General features: G+C 50.2%; 2 protein-coding genes across 4 annotated transcripts in view; both read right to left on the minus strand.

The window, feature by feature from the left end:
• IGDCC3 (immunoglobulin superfamily DCC subclass member 3) overlaps positions 1 to 8,461 on the minus strand; it is a 111,090-nt gene extending 102,629 nt beyond the window's left edge. Inside the window, 1 exon segment of the mRNA XM_030014937.1 lies at positions 8,171 to 8,461. Coding sequence (XP_029870797.1) covers positions 8,171 to 8,240 — 70 coding nt within the window. The 5' untranslated portion in view covers positions 8,241 to 8,461.
• A 4,408-nt stretch (positions 8,462 to 12,869) lies between these two features.
• Positions 12,870 to 18,239, minus strand: part of IGDCC4 (immunoglobulin superfamily DCC subclass member 4) — a 102,282-nt gene continuing 96,912 nt past the window's right edge. For 2 of the 3 annotated variants that reach the window (XM_030014934.2, XM_030014935.2), the window contains exon 20: positions 12,914 to 18,028. In XM_030014934.2, the coding sequence (XP_029870794.1) occupies positions 17,498 to 18,028 (531 nt within the window). In that variant the 3' untranslated portion in view covers positions 12,914 to 17,497. Of the gene's footprint in view, positions 12,887 to 12,913; positions 18,029 to 18,239 lie in introns of those variants that run through there. The other variant, XR_003923463.2, reaches the window with a different exon arrangement.

An 18,239-nucleotide genomic window follows, 5' to 3' on the forward strand; every position in this document is an offset into this window, starting at 1 on the left:
AGTGATGCACAATACAATTGCTCACCGCTTGCCAACTGATGCCCAGTCAGTTCCCGACCAGCGAACCCCCCCCAGCCCCACTCCCCCCACTTTATATACTAGACATGACGTCACATGGTATGGAATATTCCTCTGGCCAGTTTGGGTCAGCTGTCCTGGCTGTGTCCCCTCCCAACTTCTTGTGCCCCTCCAGCCTTCTTGCTGGCTGGGCATGAGAAGCTGAAAAATCCTTGACTTAGTCTGAACACTACTTAGCAACAACTAAAAACATCAGTGTGTTATCAACATTATTCTCATACTAAATCCAAAACATAACACTATACCAGCTACTAGAAAGAAAATTAACTCTATCCCAGCCAAAACCAAAGATCCACATGGCCAATGCACAGCTGCTCTAGAGAGAACTGGGTGCAAGGCACGGTCGAAACTGGGCACCTTACATCATCTTCATCCCTTTCTAACTACCCCCCCTTCATCCATTTCGCTGTGACCACAGGATTATTCATATTAAAAATGGTTCTCAAGGACCAGGCTTCAAACAGGGACATTGTGATCTGACCTTCCAAGATTGGCACTGTGGGGCTCCAGATCTCGAAGGCGGACTCTGAACACAGAGCCCTGCCTCCCTTGGATGCTCAGGATAAGAGACAAAGGGACAGGGACACTTACAGAGGAATCTCTGTGGCAGGACAGTAAGGCTCCTGGTGTTTGCTCTAGAGGTCAGCTCAGACAGGCAAGAGGGAGAGCACGTACAAAGCAAGGAGTTAACGGGGAAGAGGGGAAACCAACTCCATTAGCATAAATAACTGATTGTAGTTAGCAGTGAGGCACAGAAACGGTGCTGCAAAGTTGGAAATAAATGACACTCCAAAGACACATGGAAACAGTAAAAGTGCAATTAAATGAGAGACAGAGAGGAAATCGCCAAGGCCATGCACATTCACTCGGGGAGTCTGAAAGATCCATTCCTCTCCAATGGCTGGCTGCATAGCCAAACTGAGCTCATCCCACACAACGTCCCGGGTACCTCCCGGTACGGACTGCACGGCAGCGTGGCTCACAGCCACTCTCTGCTTGATGCAGAAACTGTAAAACTCTGCTCACAGCAGCTTGAGTTTTGAGTTAGAGGCAGGGGTTTATGCAGGCAGCTGAACAGACCGCTTGTCTCAACACCAGCAGGCTGTGCCAGGGAACGCACAAGGGAAAATTGCTTTGCTTTCTGCAAAAGGATGGAGGGAGGAAGCATTATTAGCTCTGACATAAAGGCCACAAGAAAATTATTGGAATCCTCATTCTACAAGTCTCCTTTTGAGAAACATTTACCATCTCCCTGAGCAATACAATATGTGACTATATGTGCAAATATTTAACAAAAACTACTTCCCCTATTGATCAAGCAGACAGGCATACTCAGAGAAACCAATTAGCACTTGTGCTTTTGAACCAAGAGATTTATTTAGTGCTGAGAGAAAGAACTTCGAATTAATGGGAAGCTTAAAAGACACTTTGAAGTACATTTAAAAAAAAATAAGTTTAATTATTTTTTACTTGACACTGTGATTCATGTTCAAAGCTTTGAAAGAACTTGCTCATACCCTAGCATTGTCCTTTTCCATTTGGGAAACACGATTTTGGCTTTCCCTCCTGTGCTTCTGAAAAATACAGCAGCTAATCTCACCGCTCTAATTAGCGGTGACATCCATCGCAAAGGACCTCAGTCACATCACAGCTCATCCTCCTGGACCCTGTCCAGACCCACAGCCAGCAGGTCCATCCCTGCCCTGGGAGCACACGGTCCTGACAGATGAAGCCCGTATTATTACTCCTGTTCTAGACAGGGAACATTAATCACAGTGAGATGAAATGACCTGCCAAGGGCCCGGTCTGAGCTCATGGCAAGGCGAGATATTGCAGGAGCAGTCAGGTCCACCCTGCTCTTCCTGGCGCAGCATCATCAGGAGCAGCAGCGGGGAGACCGAGGCAGCCCCAGCTCCTCTCTCTCATCACACCAACAACACGACATCCACCTGCAAACTGCCTCTCATGAGCAGAAATTTGCCCTCTCCCGATTTACTGTGTTCGTTCCCAGCATAACACAGCATAAATCAGCAGCGACCCACCGGTGACTCTTACCGCCACCAAAGATAGCCACTCCAGTCTTCCTTCAATAAAGCCAAAAGAAGATGCCTCTGGAGTCCCACAAGCCCAGCACCAGAGGTTTTTATAGTGGGATGCAGGTGAGTATTAAGACCAAAAACATGGGTGCAGGTTGGGACAGCCCTACAAAAAATGGCTCCCGTTTTTTCAGTGGTGGTTTTTTTTTTTAAATCCTTCTGCAAATGGGAGGATATGGAAGGAAGAGGTATCTGGACATGAAAGATGTTCTCCAGCAGATTATAACAGGTTTCAGGCTGATGAAATTGGCAGCCTAAAAATCCAGCTGGTGCCCCTTTAAATCTCCTTGAGGCTGACCCAGACCCTAAGGAGAAAAGCACTACACTGCAGTAAAGTGCAAATTGGCTCTTTAGGGCATCCAGAAAAATTTACATTTAAAGAAGAGGTGAATAGGCTGTAACAGGCCCAACATCTTGCTGGCAGTAAAGTTTACTAGCTCAGAATTTTTTATTCCCTTTCCTTTTGGACAGGAGCTTATATAAAGCGATTTTTCCATCAGGGCGCATAAACCACATCCACTCATTAAGCGATTGCAGGAGGTCTCTGTTGAGGATAACACGACCTCTTAGCCACCTGATGCGGAGCCCAGAGACATGCCTAGCATCACTGCCCTCAGCAGGGAGACAGATTTTGGCTGAGAAAGGCAAACACAGCCCAAAGAGCCAGAGAAGTGGCCCCAAATAATTTTCAGATGTTCAAGACCAGACCGGGCAAATCCCAGGAGGTCGCTTGTTAAACACGGCATGGAAGCTGGAAGCGTTCACAGCACAAAGACCCTTTCCAGGATGAGCTCCAAGTCCTCGTGGTCTCCCCCATCTCTGAAGAAAGCAGGGTGAAACCTGTTGGTATAGCTGGAAAGGGCAAAGACCTTTTTTGAGTTAATTGCCCACAGTAGCTCCATCCACAGTGAGGCATCCAGAGAGCATGGCGGCAAGCTGAGCGAAGGATGTGTTGTTATTTGCATTCCCCACGTGTTTTGCAGCCCTGACCAGATCACAGTCTCACTGCAGAGGGCATCAGTGATACAAATATGGAGCAGGAAACAACTGCGCAGGAGAAGACGGCAAAGGCAGCAGCCAAGATAGGAAACACTGTGCCCGGAGCTGGGGTCCCTCCAGGCTTCAGTCCCCAAGGCTGCTCTAACGCGGAACGGGGGAAGAGTTGGTTTCAGCCCCTGACTCTACAAGAAAGCAGCAGGGAGGTGGCTGTCCCCATGGCCTGTCCCTTGCACAGACCCGGCAGGGAATGGACAGGCCACGCGGTGGGTGACGGTGCCCATGGATCAGAGACACTTTGGCTGGGAGGAGCGCGATGGCTCGAGGCTGCCGAGAGCACCGCAAGCACCCTGGCATCATGGTGCCAAAACCCACCAGCGAGTGCAGCCCTGTCACCCAGCCCTTGAAATTCAGATTGAGTACTGGCAGGCAGGACTGGATGGTGTGCAAGGAAAGGAAAGGCAAGGTCCTTCTGGAGGAAGAGAAGTTTCTGTGCACATGAAAACCTTTGAAACTCTTAATTGCATCCAGGGGATTCAAAGCAAACACAGCACTCTCCTCCCTGCTCTCCCCTCTGCCTTATCACCTCCCCCCCTGAAATTCAGGATGGAGGAAAGCATCACCTCGCTCATCTCAAGGAGCCAAGCACCGCACCGATCCCTGCTCGTCCAAAACCAGAACTGTTTTAACAAAACACTAGCTCTCCTCTTCCTTTTCACGCACTCTCAGGTTTCAGCAGCAAAGATCCTTTTGCAAAAGCATCTTCACAACTTGGCAGAATCACCCACCACAACACGTATCCTCCTGACCTGCCATTAGCTTCATCAACACCACCACATGCAAAAGAACAACAACAACAAAGGCAGCAAATCCTTGACTCTGCTCTGAAACTCTGGTTTTAAATTACCAATGCAGGAGCGGGTCTGGGTTGTTAAGTGACTGGGCTCCTCTCAAGTGGAGGGTGCGATACAACAGTGACATTTGATATAATAGCAAGGCCAGATCAGTATGCTGTGTGCTTTTCTCAGTACACTCACCTATTTGCCTCTCTCTTCTCTTAAAGTGCAATTATTGACATGTTCGCCTCCTTAACCATCAGTTTTATATGCTTGCCAATGACTCCTGAACATGTGTAAACAATTATTTTTATTTTCTTGCAAAACCAAAATGTTGCATATTCTTTTGGATAAACGGGCTCAGGTAGATTTTCATGAGCCCTGCTACATAATTTATTAGTTTCTAAACTCTGTAAAACTAAAAGCTCCAGTAAAGTTCAAATAAGTTTGTGATTTCAAAGTAATTTTGATCGGACTATTCCTGTTCCTGCCCAACATTATTCAGTTGATTTAAATGGGAATTCTTAATCTGCAGAGGGGGGCTCCCGCATTGTTCTGTTAGATCAAATAAAAGGACAATATCCAGGGTCAGAAGCCCAGGAGCACGAAGCAAGAAACACAGTGGGAGGAAAGAGGGCATGGAAAAAAGCATCTTCTGTCCCAGATCTGTTGCAGGCTGCAAAACGAAGCACATGGTCTGCTCGAACGCGTGCTGGATCAGCTCGCTGCTTTGGGGGGGGAAAGCCAGGCGCCAGGAGCAGCTTTGCGTGAGCTACACTGCACGCTGCTCCCCATGCCACAGCCCTGCGTCGGGGCCCCATCCTGCTCACACCGGAGCCAGTGCTGGATCCTAATGCTGCAGTGAGGCTTGCGAGCCGGGTCCAGCCGTCCCAGCACGGGGCAGAAATATGTTTCAAGGCAGCAGGATGGGGAGGTGCTGGAGGACCAGCATCCCAAGGGTTTGTGAAACAAGGGGCTGGCATTTCACGGGGTCACTGCTTGGCACTTCACATGCTGTGACATGGGACTCTCCAGAAACAAGAAAATTGGAGAAAGAAAAGTTTGGGGAGACAGAAAAGAGGGAGAGAGGCTTTCTCATTCGCACACATAAAATGAGAGCAGTTTTGCAGCTCTCCGCCAGGCAGTACTGCTCCTGAGCTGCTCCACGCTGGCCCATGCCAGGCTGATTGCACCAGGGTATGTGGGCCAAAACCGGGAATGAGCAGGAAGGAAAGGAGCAGGGAACTGGGTTGTAATCTTGGATCTGGGACCCTCTGCCAGCTCCTAAGCAAGCGTGGAAGCTTGTGTTGTGCAAGGTCCAGAGCCTGACAGGTAATAAGAAGAGGCACAATTAGGCTAGCTGAGAATTTCTAACTCCCTGCGTGGGGGTGGCAGGGCAGATCAGGAGGGGACCAACCTGCCCTATTCCATTCTCTCTCAGCTAGCTTTTATGTACTTCCAATGGGAAGTTTAGTTTCGGCACCATGATGGCCCCAGCACACGTTTGAGTGCCATCAGCATGGGTGGCTGCATGCTCACACCCCTGCATGAGCTTCGTGACCAGCACCGGTCCCAAACACAGTGCACAAGTGTATGGTTGCGAGACGACCACCCCATTTCACGGGCTGCCTGCCGCATCCACCACGCAGGAAAACCGTGTCCTGAGATTCTCCTGTTGAAATCCCCGAGAGACATGAAGCCCAAACATGGGCTTGAATTTCATATAGTGTCTCTGAGTGTTACTGGGGAAAAATGATACCAGATACCCTCTATGTATATTAAGAAGAAAAGATGGGGTATTACACCAATTTAGGAGAAAGCAATCCTTTTTTTGCATCTAAAAAAACCCAACAAAGTCACACAGAGTAGGAATTAGTGAAAGCTTATAGCTTCAATAATTTAGAAGTTAAGCCTACTTAAATATAAATGACGATGTTTAATTCCAAGGCTGTTACTGAGCAGAGCCGGGGAGCCTCTCGTATCCTATGCCTGCCTTTGAATGCCGGGCTCAGCAATAACAGACAAAAGCTGTCCAGCACCCAGAACAAAGAGCTCCAGGAAATTACAAAAAAGAAAGAAAGAAAAAAAAAAAAGAAAGAAAATACTGTCTCACTGCTAAGCCCGCTCCAGCACGCTAACCAGCAGCTCCCAATGCCCGGTTCACAGTCACTAGGCCAGCATTTTGGGGAGTTTGAAAATTGCAGGGGTGGGAGCAGAGCATCCCGTCCCGCGCAGCGCAGCACTGCTCCCAATGCAGCATCCGTCCCTGCAGCGAGGCTTTCTGCTCCAGCGCTGATTGACACCGACGCGGGAGGGTTTATTAAATTCAGCAGAGCGCAGAAACACGTTACCTTGCTGTTAACCGTGTCTAGAGCATATAAACCCACCAAAGGGGGTGAAAACCAGTCAGAACAGAAAAGCTTTTAAAGTGCAGCCAAGCACTCTTTAGCAGGGCCAGCAAAACACACCCCAAAGTCAGGAGCCACTGACCTGCCAAGTCACAGCATAAACAAACACACAGGGCAATTTAGACAGCAGCAGGCAATAAACTAGACACAAACTCAGCTTCCTAAACTTTTGCTTTCAAAAATTCACTTCTTTTCCTTTCCTCCCCCCAAAAATAAGTACTTCTTCAACTATCCTCGTTGCACTGCTGCATACCCAGGAATCCCAACAGACTAACGAGACCTGCTTTGTTATATTCTCTTTGCAGATAACTTATATTTTCTGCAAGTTACACTGGCTTCTCCTCACCGTGGCTGCTACGAACCACGTGGCGAGATTTATTATGGGCATAGCCCGCAGCCTGGTTTCCTAAACACAGCGGCAGCTAATCTCTGATTAATCTAACACACGCTTTTCTCCCTCTGACCATGCTGGGCTGCTTGCACATTTTTTAAACAATTCCTACTTTTCTTTATCTTTAAGGCTGCTAAGTGAAGAGGGGGCAGGAGGCACAAGGGCATTTCGCTGCAGAACAGCATCTTTCTCCGCTTCCTTCTCAGATTAGACCCATGCTTATGCAGCATCACCAGTAGAAGGAAAATATTGGGATTGATCAGCAAGGCGTGTGCAGAGTTCGTCCAGGGAAAAATCCCTTTGATGTTTTTGTAGTTCGGCCCTGGTCCGGTGGGTGGTGTTACCGGTTGCGGCTGTGTGAACAGAGCCAGGCATTACAGGAGAGCACAATACTTGTAGGTTTAAAGTAGCTCACCGTCATCCCTGCAACTCGCAGCCCAGCATCTCTTCTCTGTAGCTACCACCTTTGCTAACAAACACGAGTCGTTTGCTCGGGCGCTGTCTCCCGCTCGCGTTGCCGCTGATGATTTCGGCTCCGGTCCCTGAGCTCGGATGCCCAGCCACGCCACGGCCACGGCAGCCACACCATCCCTCCCCAAAGCTGACCGGGGAGGGGGGGGGGAGGGCGAGGGCCCCACAAACACCACGGTCCCTTCCCGGGATCCCCCCGCGCAAGTGGGGTTTCTGACTGAAAAGACAGTTTTTGGGGGAACGCTTCGGGCTATCTGCAGATTAAGCTGTTGGATGGGCTGATGTAGAAGTCTACAGCCGAAAGCCACGACCCCGAGGTGCCTTCCCGGAGGGACGAACCCCCCCGCTCCCGCAGAGGGATGCTCGCACGGGGAGGGGCGGGGGGGTGACACGAACAACGGCGGCCGCGCACCTCCACGCTGCACAGGCGGACACACGCGTGCCGGAGCCCCAGGAGCTGCTCGGCCCCTTTCAGTCTCCACGGCGGCCCGATACCACGGGGACGGGCTGAGCGCGGGGCTGGGAGTGACCGAGGTTGGCGTGAGGGGTTGGGACCGGTTAAGGACGAACAAGGGGGACCGGGACCCGCCGCGGGGCTGGGAGTGACCGAGGTTGGCGTGAGGGGTTGGGACCGGTTAAGGACGAACAAGGGGGACCGGGACCCGCCGCGGGGCTGGGAAGGGACGCGGGGGACCGGCGACGAGCACGGCCCCGGCCGCTACAGGGGTGATGAGGGGACGCGAAGCGCGGGAGGGACCGCGGACGGGACCGACCGACGGACAGACAGACCGACCGAGGGGAGAGGGCGGCGGGGAGCAGCGCCGGTGCGGAGCGCGGCGGCAGCAGGTCCGCCGCCCCGCCCGCTCCCCAAGCCCGGCCCGGCTCGGCTCTTACCTCCGTGGCAGCCGAGCAGCAGCAGCAGCCCCAGCAGGCAGGCGGGCAGCGCGGAGCCCGGCGGAGCCATGGCATCCCGGGCGGGCGGGCTCGCCTCCCTGCGCCCCACGGGGAGGGAGCAGCCCGCGCAGGAGGGAGGGAAGGAGGGAGGCGAGGCGAGGACCACCCCCCAGTTGCGGGAGGGGGGGGGGGGGGGAGGAAAAAAAGGAAAGGGAGGGGGGGAAGGCAAAAAGCGGATTTCAGCGGTGCTCCCCTCCGCGCGAGCACGCCGCCGCGCCGGGCGGGCGGGGGGACGGCGCTGAGGGAGCGGGGCCGCCGGCGGGCGGGGGCGGGCGGGCAGCGCCTTGCGCCATCTTGCGCATCAGCCGGGGCGCCGGCAGCGCCGCGCAGGGTCCGGTCGGGCTGGGGGGCCGGCAGCCGGGGGTGGGGGGAACTGTCCCCGTGCGGGACCGGTCAGCGCCCCCCGCGCTCGGGATCCGCGGGGACCCTCACCAGGTCTCTCCTCACCGGAGCCCTGACACCAGAGCCCCCTCACCCGTTCCACTTCACGGGGCTCCTTTCACAGGGCTCCCCCTCACCGGTGCCTGCTCACCGGGCTCCCCTCACTGGGACCACCTCACGGCTCTCCCCTCAACTGGAAGCCCCTCACCAGAGACCCCTCACGGGTCATCCCTCATGAGTCTCCCCTGACCAGAGCCCCCTCACAGGTCTCCCCTCACTGGTGCCCTGCCACGGCCTCCCTCAGGCCGGGCCCCATGGGCTGCTGTGGACCCCCATAGCGGGAAAGCCCTCCAGGGGTCCCACCTGGGCTGTCCAGTCCTGGCCGGCCCCACCGTGCCCAGGGGATGGCAGCCAGCACCGGGCCTTCCTTCCCAAGCATGTGCTAATGATACAGGAAGAAGTTTCCTTGCTCTCTGCCTGAGGGCCTCTCTCCTGCCCGTCACTGCTCAAAGCGACCCAGTCTCAGCAATGGTGTCCCCATGAAGCAGGGTGGCAGGATCGCAGAACGATGGCCATGAGAGGATCCCGCGTCTGGGAAGTCCCTGAGGACAGGAACGAAGAAGAGCTTGGCTTGTCCCACCTCAGTGCTCCTTATTTTAAATGCTGTTGTAAGGTGACTTACCTGGGTCAGTCACACAGATGTTGGCCCAACCAGCTCACCCTTGAAGAGGCCCCAGTGAGGAAGGAACCAGTAAGGGATGAGTCTGCTCCTAAATCCTGCCACAGCCCTCAAGATAATTTGTCTGCCCTCCTGGTATGAAATACGGATAACGCATCCCTATGCAGTGCTCAGCCCTAGCACCCATGCGGTATTTTGCTGCCTTCCAAGTGATCCTGCCTGGTCCCTTGGCCCATGTTCTCTGAAAACACATCACCATCAGCAGCAAAAGTCATCTCTGCAATGACAGCTCAGAGTCTTTTGTGGTGTTTGCTTGGGGAAGAAACAACTAAAAAGAAATAAAAGTGGATTCTAACTCATTTCTTTTTTCAGAATAAAAACAGAGCTTGATGGACTGGGTTACTAAACCTGTAACCATGCCCAGAAACCTGGTGAAAAACCTTTTGTAAAGACGAGCAACACATGGCTCCCCTGGATAGTGCACCCTGAGCGTGTTGGAGTCGACTAACGAGGAAAGAAGACGTCACTACATCTGCTTTACATTAAAGCTTCCCTCATTTAGCAGAGGGCTGAACTGTACGAGGTTGCTTTCAGCTGAGGAAAAATTTGCTCTGGCTCCATCAGCCTCTCAGTAACGTCTGAATTTCTGTGCTGTCCCTGACCTTTTGGCACCAACCCTGCTCCTGTTCCCAGGCTGTCTCCCTGGCTCCCGCTGCAGGGCCCTGCCAGTGTTTCTGTAATGCTCGCAGCCGTCGTGGGCTCATGGCAGCTCCCAGGACGCCGCAGGCACTGAGGATGGCTTGTGGGAATTAAAAATTCCAAGGGAAATGAAGTGCCATGTGTTTTACAGGGCTTGTTTCCCCCAGGAACCACAGATTTTGGGTGCTTTTGCTCCTGTGCACAGTGGCAGGACCCAGGAGCCGGGGGAGGTAGCTACATGTTTAGGGCATCACCAAGTTCAGCCCTGCATCTTTCAAATGACACTGGTGACATTGCTGGTGTCACATTCAAAAATCACAAGTGCAAGTGGTCCTGCCAAACAACAGGAATTCTGTGAAAAGCCATGAGATTTTTAAAGAAAAAGGCAGGTTTGGGGCTCTTAGAGCCACCTGAGAGCAGGAATCCGGAGCGCTCCTCTTTTCCTGTGCTCCTCTGTAACCCTGAGGGGCTTAAAAAGTTACTTTGTGTCAGAGGCAGGGATTTGCTTATCACATGGTGAGCCGGAATTGGAGCCTCTTGAAAAGCAGCGGGGTTACAGGAGTGAAGGTCCTCAGCCCGAACCAGGGCTCCAAACCCCTTCCCTGCAGAGCGGTCGTGGGGTCCATCCCTCGGTTCATCTTCCCACAGAAGGGCACAGGGTCTGTCTGTCCATCTGCCCTCCCTCTACACAAGGTTATCCTCCACGAGAACAGGCCTCAGAGGGTGTTGCTCACCCCTTGCACAGCCAATTTCTGTCAGCTCTAATAGTGCTCCTGATTTACACCAATATAACTGCAAACTGAGGTCCCCAAGACACCATTAGTAGTTTCAGCAGATGAAGTGGGAGATTAACTTGTCTGAATTCACTCCATTTATTATTCTATGTGTAATTGTGGTTTCCCTGTCTGCTAAGAGCCTGGGAGCTTTTCATTTATGTACACACATGTGGGGGTTTAGCATCTGTTTCATGGTCAATGAGCAACGGGGGGGGGGGGGGGGGGGGGGGCAAAATCATGGCACCCACATCGAGGCACTGAGCTGAGAGCCATACCAGCAGTGGCAGGACAGCCCCGGGACGTGCTCCTGGAAGCTGCTTTCTCCAGTAGAAATCCTTTTGCATTCGCTTTTGACTGTATAAAGAACACAGTTGTCGTGGTGGCAGGGGCTAGTGCTTGTCACCACACCGAGGGAATGCCTCCTGGCACTTAGCTACCTGGCTGAGGAGGAGTTGTGTGTTCTCCGTTAATTGAAAACAATCATGCCACCAATCCCGCAGTTTTGCCATCAGTAGAAATGAGTGTGGGGAGCCAGCGCGAACGATGAAACCCACACAATTGTACCTGCCACACAAATCACGGAGGTCTGACTGTGCTGCTGTAACTGCTGCTCCAGTGGTTTGCTGGAGTGGAGGAGGTCAGAGGAGTCCCGATGAGATGCATTTTCCACCACTGGTGTCTGCTGAGCATCCATGGAGCATCCCTGGCCACCTCACTGCATCACGCAGCCCATCACCTCAGGCTGTGTCATTTCCTGGAGGGTTGAGCTGGGCAACGCACTGCAACAGGCACTTGTAACTTACTGAAGTTACCCGAGACCACACGAGACCCAAGCCAGCTGTAGTAATATCGCCAGCTGCATCGCAGCATAGCCTACTGGGGCGATAAAGGCTGTGAAGAGAAAGAAACGCAAACAAACACCTCGCTCTTATCTTCACTTCTCCATGGTCTCGGCTCCCCTGTAACTGCTGTGTCCGTCCATTTCTGTTCACCCATGCCATCCCACTGTGTCCCCCCTTGGCAGCCTCATGCTGCAAACTGAGAGCTGGAAGTAGGATTTGCAGTCACCCATCACCCTCCCAGGGTCCTTCCTTGCTCATTTGTGGGGTTACCTGTCATTAGGAGAAAGACTCATCAGAGTTACGCAGTCTGTCTGACAGAATTCCCTTTAACCACTATCGGAGAATACTATGCTAAGTGCAGATTTATTACCTCTGTAATGCAGATAAAATGAGATTTTATGGCTCTGTAGTCCTGGCAGCATAAAGTAATAATGGAAACTATCTACTCAAGTAGGGAATGCATCCGAGGAAGAAAGGGAGATGCATGGGAGGTTAATAGTGTGTCCTCAGGCACTGCCAGATATCCTCTAGCTGATCTTGCTGGACACAAGCCACTGAGTGTTCAGCCCAGCATGCCATCCGAGAGAAGTCTCACCATTCATTTGCTGGATGCTTCTGCTTATTTCTCACATTAAAAAATTCCCCAGCAAGATAAAGCATGAAACTGGATAATTTTTATTTTCTTTCTCTTATAGGAATCAGTTCAAAACTGAGAAATGAGCAAGCATCAAGAAACGCCTAATGAACCCAAACTCTGCCCGCATCTGAAACCCCAGAAGAATCCCTAAGGAACCAGGCACCCACCATCATCCCACATTCCCAACCTCCACGGTTACAAGCTCAGGCACTGAACTGGCACAAGCATGAATCCTGTGTCCTGCTCCCGCCGCTGCTTCCCACCAGCGAGGTACAACCTTGCCGTGGAAGGTGCTCCTCCACACTGCGCCAGGTCCGCCATCTGCAAGGTCTTGTTTGGATCCATCCACAAGTGAGTTACTCAGATAAGCACTAGGCTGGATTTGAGCTGTTAGCAAACGCACACAAAGGCCCCCCCCCACACCACAGGGCACAGCTCTGGCCAGGTTGACATGCCTGCAGGGACACCTTGCAGGTCCGTCTCCAGCAAACTCACGCAGGCAGAGCGCTCTCCGACCATCCCCTCTGTGTTTTGAGGGGCAGGGTACGGCCCAGCACCTAACAGCAGATTTCCCAGGGTCCAGCCACTCCAAGCACAGCTGCAGGATCAGCCTTCCATGACAGCTTTCTCTGTAACGAAGAGCTGTAACAGACTGAATTGTGAGACAAATTCCACTCTTTTTTTAAAATATTTTATTAATAACCCATTAGTTAAGGAATATAAGGACAATGTCTTCTTACACTTTAACACTAAAGAGTATTTTGTGGAGTAAGAACAGTCTCTGAAGAAAGAAAGTTATAATTAAGTACAGCATGGAACCAAACACAGACACAATCTTCAAACGAGATCAAGTTCTGGTTACACATCCTTATGCACTGTGTAGAAAATTAAATCAAATTTAATTTTAAAATACAAGCAAGGGAATACAATAACAGAACTAGATGGTAGATTTCTGCTGGACTAAACACCTCTTTTCTAATAAAAGTATTGATTAGAAAAGACACGATGATCCCTTCAAAACTTCTATTTCTAATGAGATCAAAAACATACATAGTGCTCTATTAAAATGGTTGTTTTCTTACACAGCATATTTCATGGGCTGATCTCAGGATTGTTAGCTAGTAATGCAAAAAATTCTCAAAACCTAGATTATAAGTTATCTCATTTGAACTATTTAAACCAGAACTTTGCTGTCTGTTAAGCAAGAAATCAAATCAACAAAAAGTTGAAAGATATTTTTATCCATGTGTTTCATGTAACAAGGAATTAAAAGAAATAAAAGGTTGAGAATTGTGACTCTCACAGCAGCATGGGGAATATACAGTTGTGTAGCCAAACGGTAACATTAATACTACAAAATTATGCCAGTGAGACAAACCTGACATTTTAACAATGTAAAACAATATATACTAGCAAAAAGTTGAACAGCAATAATCTTTAGTGTTACCGAAAGGAAGAAAAGGGAGAAAAGAGCCTGATGTGTAAGAACATATATTAAGTATGATGGGTAATTAAAGGTAATCAACAGTTTGTGTGCCTGTGAGAAATCTGCAAGAAAGCTACTTATTTCATGATAAAAAAATATATGCACTGGTTGTTTCAGCTTACACATAAAATATGTATTATCTGACTTCTTCCATTCATTTCTTGCTGAGACTAGAAAGGTCCCATGTGCGTTCAGGACAGCAGGGACCTGGGGCACAGCCGAGTTAGACAAGGACACCCAGTGCTCTGCATGGACACACGTTCGTACAGAGAACAGCTTCGCTGCTGCCGGTCAGTGGTGATCTCTTGGCTCTGAGAACTGCCTTGATTTCTGTAGCTGAGGTCTGGCATACCAGTCCACGGCCACCACAGCACTTGGACATCCAAACGCTGCCAGTTTCACACTCTGGTGGGGTGTAACGAGATCAGAATAAGCCTCAGCGTGAGGAGACAAAGTATTTTTGTGATGCATAAGCAGAATTGTTTGCACTCTGCTGCATCTCCCCCAAAGCTCTCAGAGCACATAACTAACTTGGTGGTTTCGTGATAGGCCCAAGGTAATCCAGGGGAATGGTGCTTGTGTCGGCTTCAGTGACAGGCAGGGATAGCTTTTAGGCAGATGAGCAATGCTCACCCCATGGCTATACGATTGCTAAAATCAGTACAGACAAAGCAGAGGGTGCGTGTACAAAGGAGCGCCCCAGAAACTGCAGCACCCTCCTAATTCAGCCACTGGACTATGCCTCCATCCCCACAGGTCCCTGGATGGAAAGCTCAGGGCTGGTGCATGATCTGCCGCAGGTACAGTGTCATGACAGGGAGCCGGGAGAACTCCAGTGCCCTAGTCATACCCGCTGCTGGCCAAACTCCTCCCGGTGCTGCCCTCCAGCAGCCGAGACGCTCAGCAGAAGCGGTCCTTCAGCATACTGTCATGCTTGCAGGCAGATGACTTGATTTTAGAGATGAAAGGAAGTCACCAGGGGCTCCTCTGGAGGGAGCTTTTTGGAGAAGGGTCCTTCTCCCTTTCTGCACATCAGCAGTGGCTGGTGCGGCTTGCAACAGGATCTGTTCTGTCAGTGAGGAAGAGCAAGGACTCTTCCATGAAACCAGCTGCAGAAATCTACTCACACCGTCTGCAGCTAGTGCCCGATACTCCCCAGCTGGAAGGTTTATACCTCTGTAATTGCATCCGCTCCCATATAACTGTGAATTGCCCTTATTGCCTGCAATAACACTTCACTGCCTTATCTGTAACCCTGCTAAGTCATTAGTTTCAAAGTCTTGTGGCAGTGAGTTCTGGAGGTTGTTTACACACTTCCTCTGCCCAGTTATGATTTCTTGCCTTTCTAGCTTCTTGCTCTGGTAGAGCACACACACTAATTCCTGCCAAGCCTGCTCACTGGCACTGATTTCCAGTCTGTGCCACAGCCTTTCACAGTCATGGCACTTCAGAGCATGGAACAGCATTTCTGAGACTCCTCAAGATACCAAGCAGCTGCTAGAGCAACAGAGCAAGTACGACAACTGGAAATACAGCCATTTATCAGAACAGGGTGTCATGCTGGGAGGAGATGCTGTAGGATGGGGAGAGGTGGAAGCTCCAATGGCCTTCCCAACAGGGTATGTGGAGGCTTGGAGGTACTCCTCTACCGAAGAGCTGGAGCTAACAGGGTTTGATGGAGGACTGCAAGGACACAGGCTGGTCCAGCTCCACTCCAAACACAGGGCATACTGTGACACGGCTCTTCACAACAGAAGCAGGGATAGGGTGCTGGTGGAACAAGGTTCTCCTTGCTGCAAGCAGTGGTATCTCAGTCCAGATTTCACCACAAAAAACCCAAATCTAAAGTCTTTTACAGGATCTCAGGTCAGCACACAGCTCCCCATATAGCTTGGGGGAATTTCAGTACAAAAAGAGGAAGATGGGCATCTTTTCCCTCATTTTTTAAACAAACAAATGGCCTGATCTCTGAATCCTCCAGGAAGGCAGAACATGTACCAAACACCCAATGAACAGAATTACCGATCCTCGTCAACCCCGAGGAGCTGGTCCAATGTGTAGCATTCGCAGTCAATATCTGCGAGCCTGAAACAGGGCAGAGACAGGCTAAAGAAAAGGTAGAGAAAAGTTCACCCCACACCAGAAGTCCACGCTGAGAGACATGTCAGCAGTAAGCAAACAGTGTCAGCAAGAGTCACTGGATGATTTTCAAACCAGACTGACTGGTATGAGACCAAAAATTTGATTTTAATTTTTAAGCTCTGGTGGTGCTCTGCTCTTAAAAAAACCAACCAACCAAAAGCACTTTGGCCAGGACTCTCAGAAGTGACTGGAAAATGTCACTTATTCATCCAAAGCCTTCAGCAAGTCCACTGCTTACAGAAGGCTGAGAGCTGCTCTCTGGAAATCAAAATCATCCAAGATGTCTCCACTTGGGCACAAAAGAAAAAAAAGAAATAGATGTCCCCAAGATCGCAAGTTACTTTTGCAATTGTTGGTTCTTTTTTCCCCAAGATCACAAATTAATTTTGAAATTGTTGGTTCTTTTTTCTCTTTGCTAGTATAAGCTTGTTAAGGAAAGATGGATCAACATCCCGCCAGCTGAAGCAGCCTCCTTTGGCCAGCTCCTGCAAAACACAGTCCTACAGAGAAACACAACCCAACTCTCCAGCTGTAGGGAAGGTGTCCTACAGCAGTACTTAGAAACAAAGCAAGAGAGACATCAGATCTGCAGCACTATGCATTAAAAGAGTCAACAACCAGTGCAAACATATTCTTTAGGAAAAGGCAGTATAAGAATAAGTTAAAACCTATAATGGACTATAACAAAAGAGTAGATATACTGCTTTTTTTCTCCAACAGACATGAGGTAGTTGTGTTGTTAGGGAGGAAAAATAAAGTAAGAGAGAAGTAGTAAAAATGCTACTCTATACCACACACTACTCCACTTTATAAAATTAAATAATATAAAGATGTTCCAAGGAAATAAAAATACATGTTGTACATTAAAAGGACAGATGTGTACCTAAAATATTAGGTACAAGAACCTACATCAAGCAAAGTCTAGGTTGGTGAAGTGACCCAGACAGTGAAGAAGGTTCTATATAGTACAAGTTGTTAGAGGCACTCGTAGAGTGTGTAATAAAAGGCCACTACGTCAGCCCGCTAGTAATAGTTACTGCGGTAGCGTACAAAGAGAGCCTTATAATCCTTTTTAACCACGGGAGGGCAGAAAAGGCTGGTGGTTACAGCTCACTGAATTTGTTTGTGTTGGCTTCCACCCCCTTGTGGGACTCCTCTGGCAAAATTCATCCCAACGCTGCGAGGCAGTAGGTAGTGCCAAGGCTCTCCCTGGTGAAGAGACAGTTGAGAAGAATCACTCGGTGTACCCTGCCTCTTCCCAGCATTAAAAGACGTCTTGCCAGTTGCCTCGAGGACTACAGCTAAGTGACAACCTCAGTCTAACGCAGAAGGCTCTGTTCTAGCCGTGGTTTCATGTCAGACTTTGGCAGATGGCTCAATCCTGCTCCCATTAACACTAAGTTACTCATCATATTCAGCGGGAAGATGAGCCCTTACCAATCTACCTACTGATTTTCTGAAGGCAATATGTACAGCTGACAGGTCCGAACCCCGTTCTGGTGAGATGCTGCACCTTCTTAGCTCCTGCTGGGCTCAGTGAGTCAAGGGCATGCAGTACCTCACAGGGACAGGCCCTTACTAGCGCTTCTAGCTCTCCCATGATCAAAATCAGATTAGTTCACTCTTTAATGATTGTGGACACATGCCATGTTCTCAGATGCTGAGGATGAACTGGTTAAACCAGAGTTACTACAGAGGGGGCCCTCCTCTGGGGCCGGGGAAAGCAATTGGCACTTGGCTGGCTGCACATCCCCCCTGCCTTCCTGGATGGAGTCCGAATCTCCGCTCTCCACTGAATCCAGACTTTCCCCATGCCTGTAGAAGCCATTGGTGAGCCCACGGATGCAAACGGCCTCTGTTTTGTTAGTCTTTCTGCCGGTACATAACAGCTTGTCCTGGGCCTGAACTTCAGAATTGCCCATGCAGTCCACCAACACTTGGCTAGCGTCCTGCTGGGTGCTGGGAGAGCCGGGAAGAGCCAACTCTCCGGAGGGGAGCTCTTCAGGCTCCTTGTCCTCAGTTTCTGTCTCTTCGCTCTCCAGGGTGTGCAGCTGGGAGTCGTAGTCTCTGTCAGAGGCTGAAAAATCAGAATGGACAATGACCTCTGCTTCCACTTGGTGGAGGCTGGCTGGCGGGTGGCTTTTCTTTGCTTCATTCTGTTATCAAATAGGGGAAAAGTCAAAAAAAAAAAAAAAAAAAAAAAGGTAAAGTAAATGAAATTCAGATAATTGAGGCTGTGACCCAACCAAGCACTGAAATTTATTTCTTTTTAATCCCACAGAGTGCAATGGGATGTACACGTGCCTCTATTAAGCATTATCTTGATGTGTTTCTCAGAGCTGAAGTCTTAAGAAGCATCTCAAATCA

This window comes from Aquila chrysaetos, chromosome 5, assembly GCF_900496995.4.
Source record: "Aquila chrysaetos chrysaetos chromosome 5, bAquChr1.4, whole genome shotgun sequence".
Taxonomy (NCBI): domain Eukaryota; kingdom Metazoa; phylum Chordata; class Aves; order Accipitriformes; family Accipitridae; genus Aquila; species Aquila chrysaetos.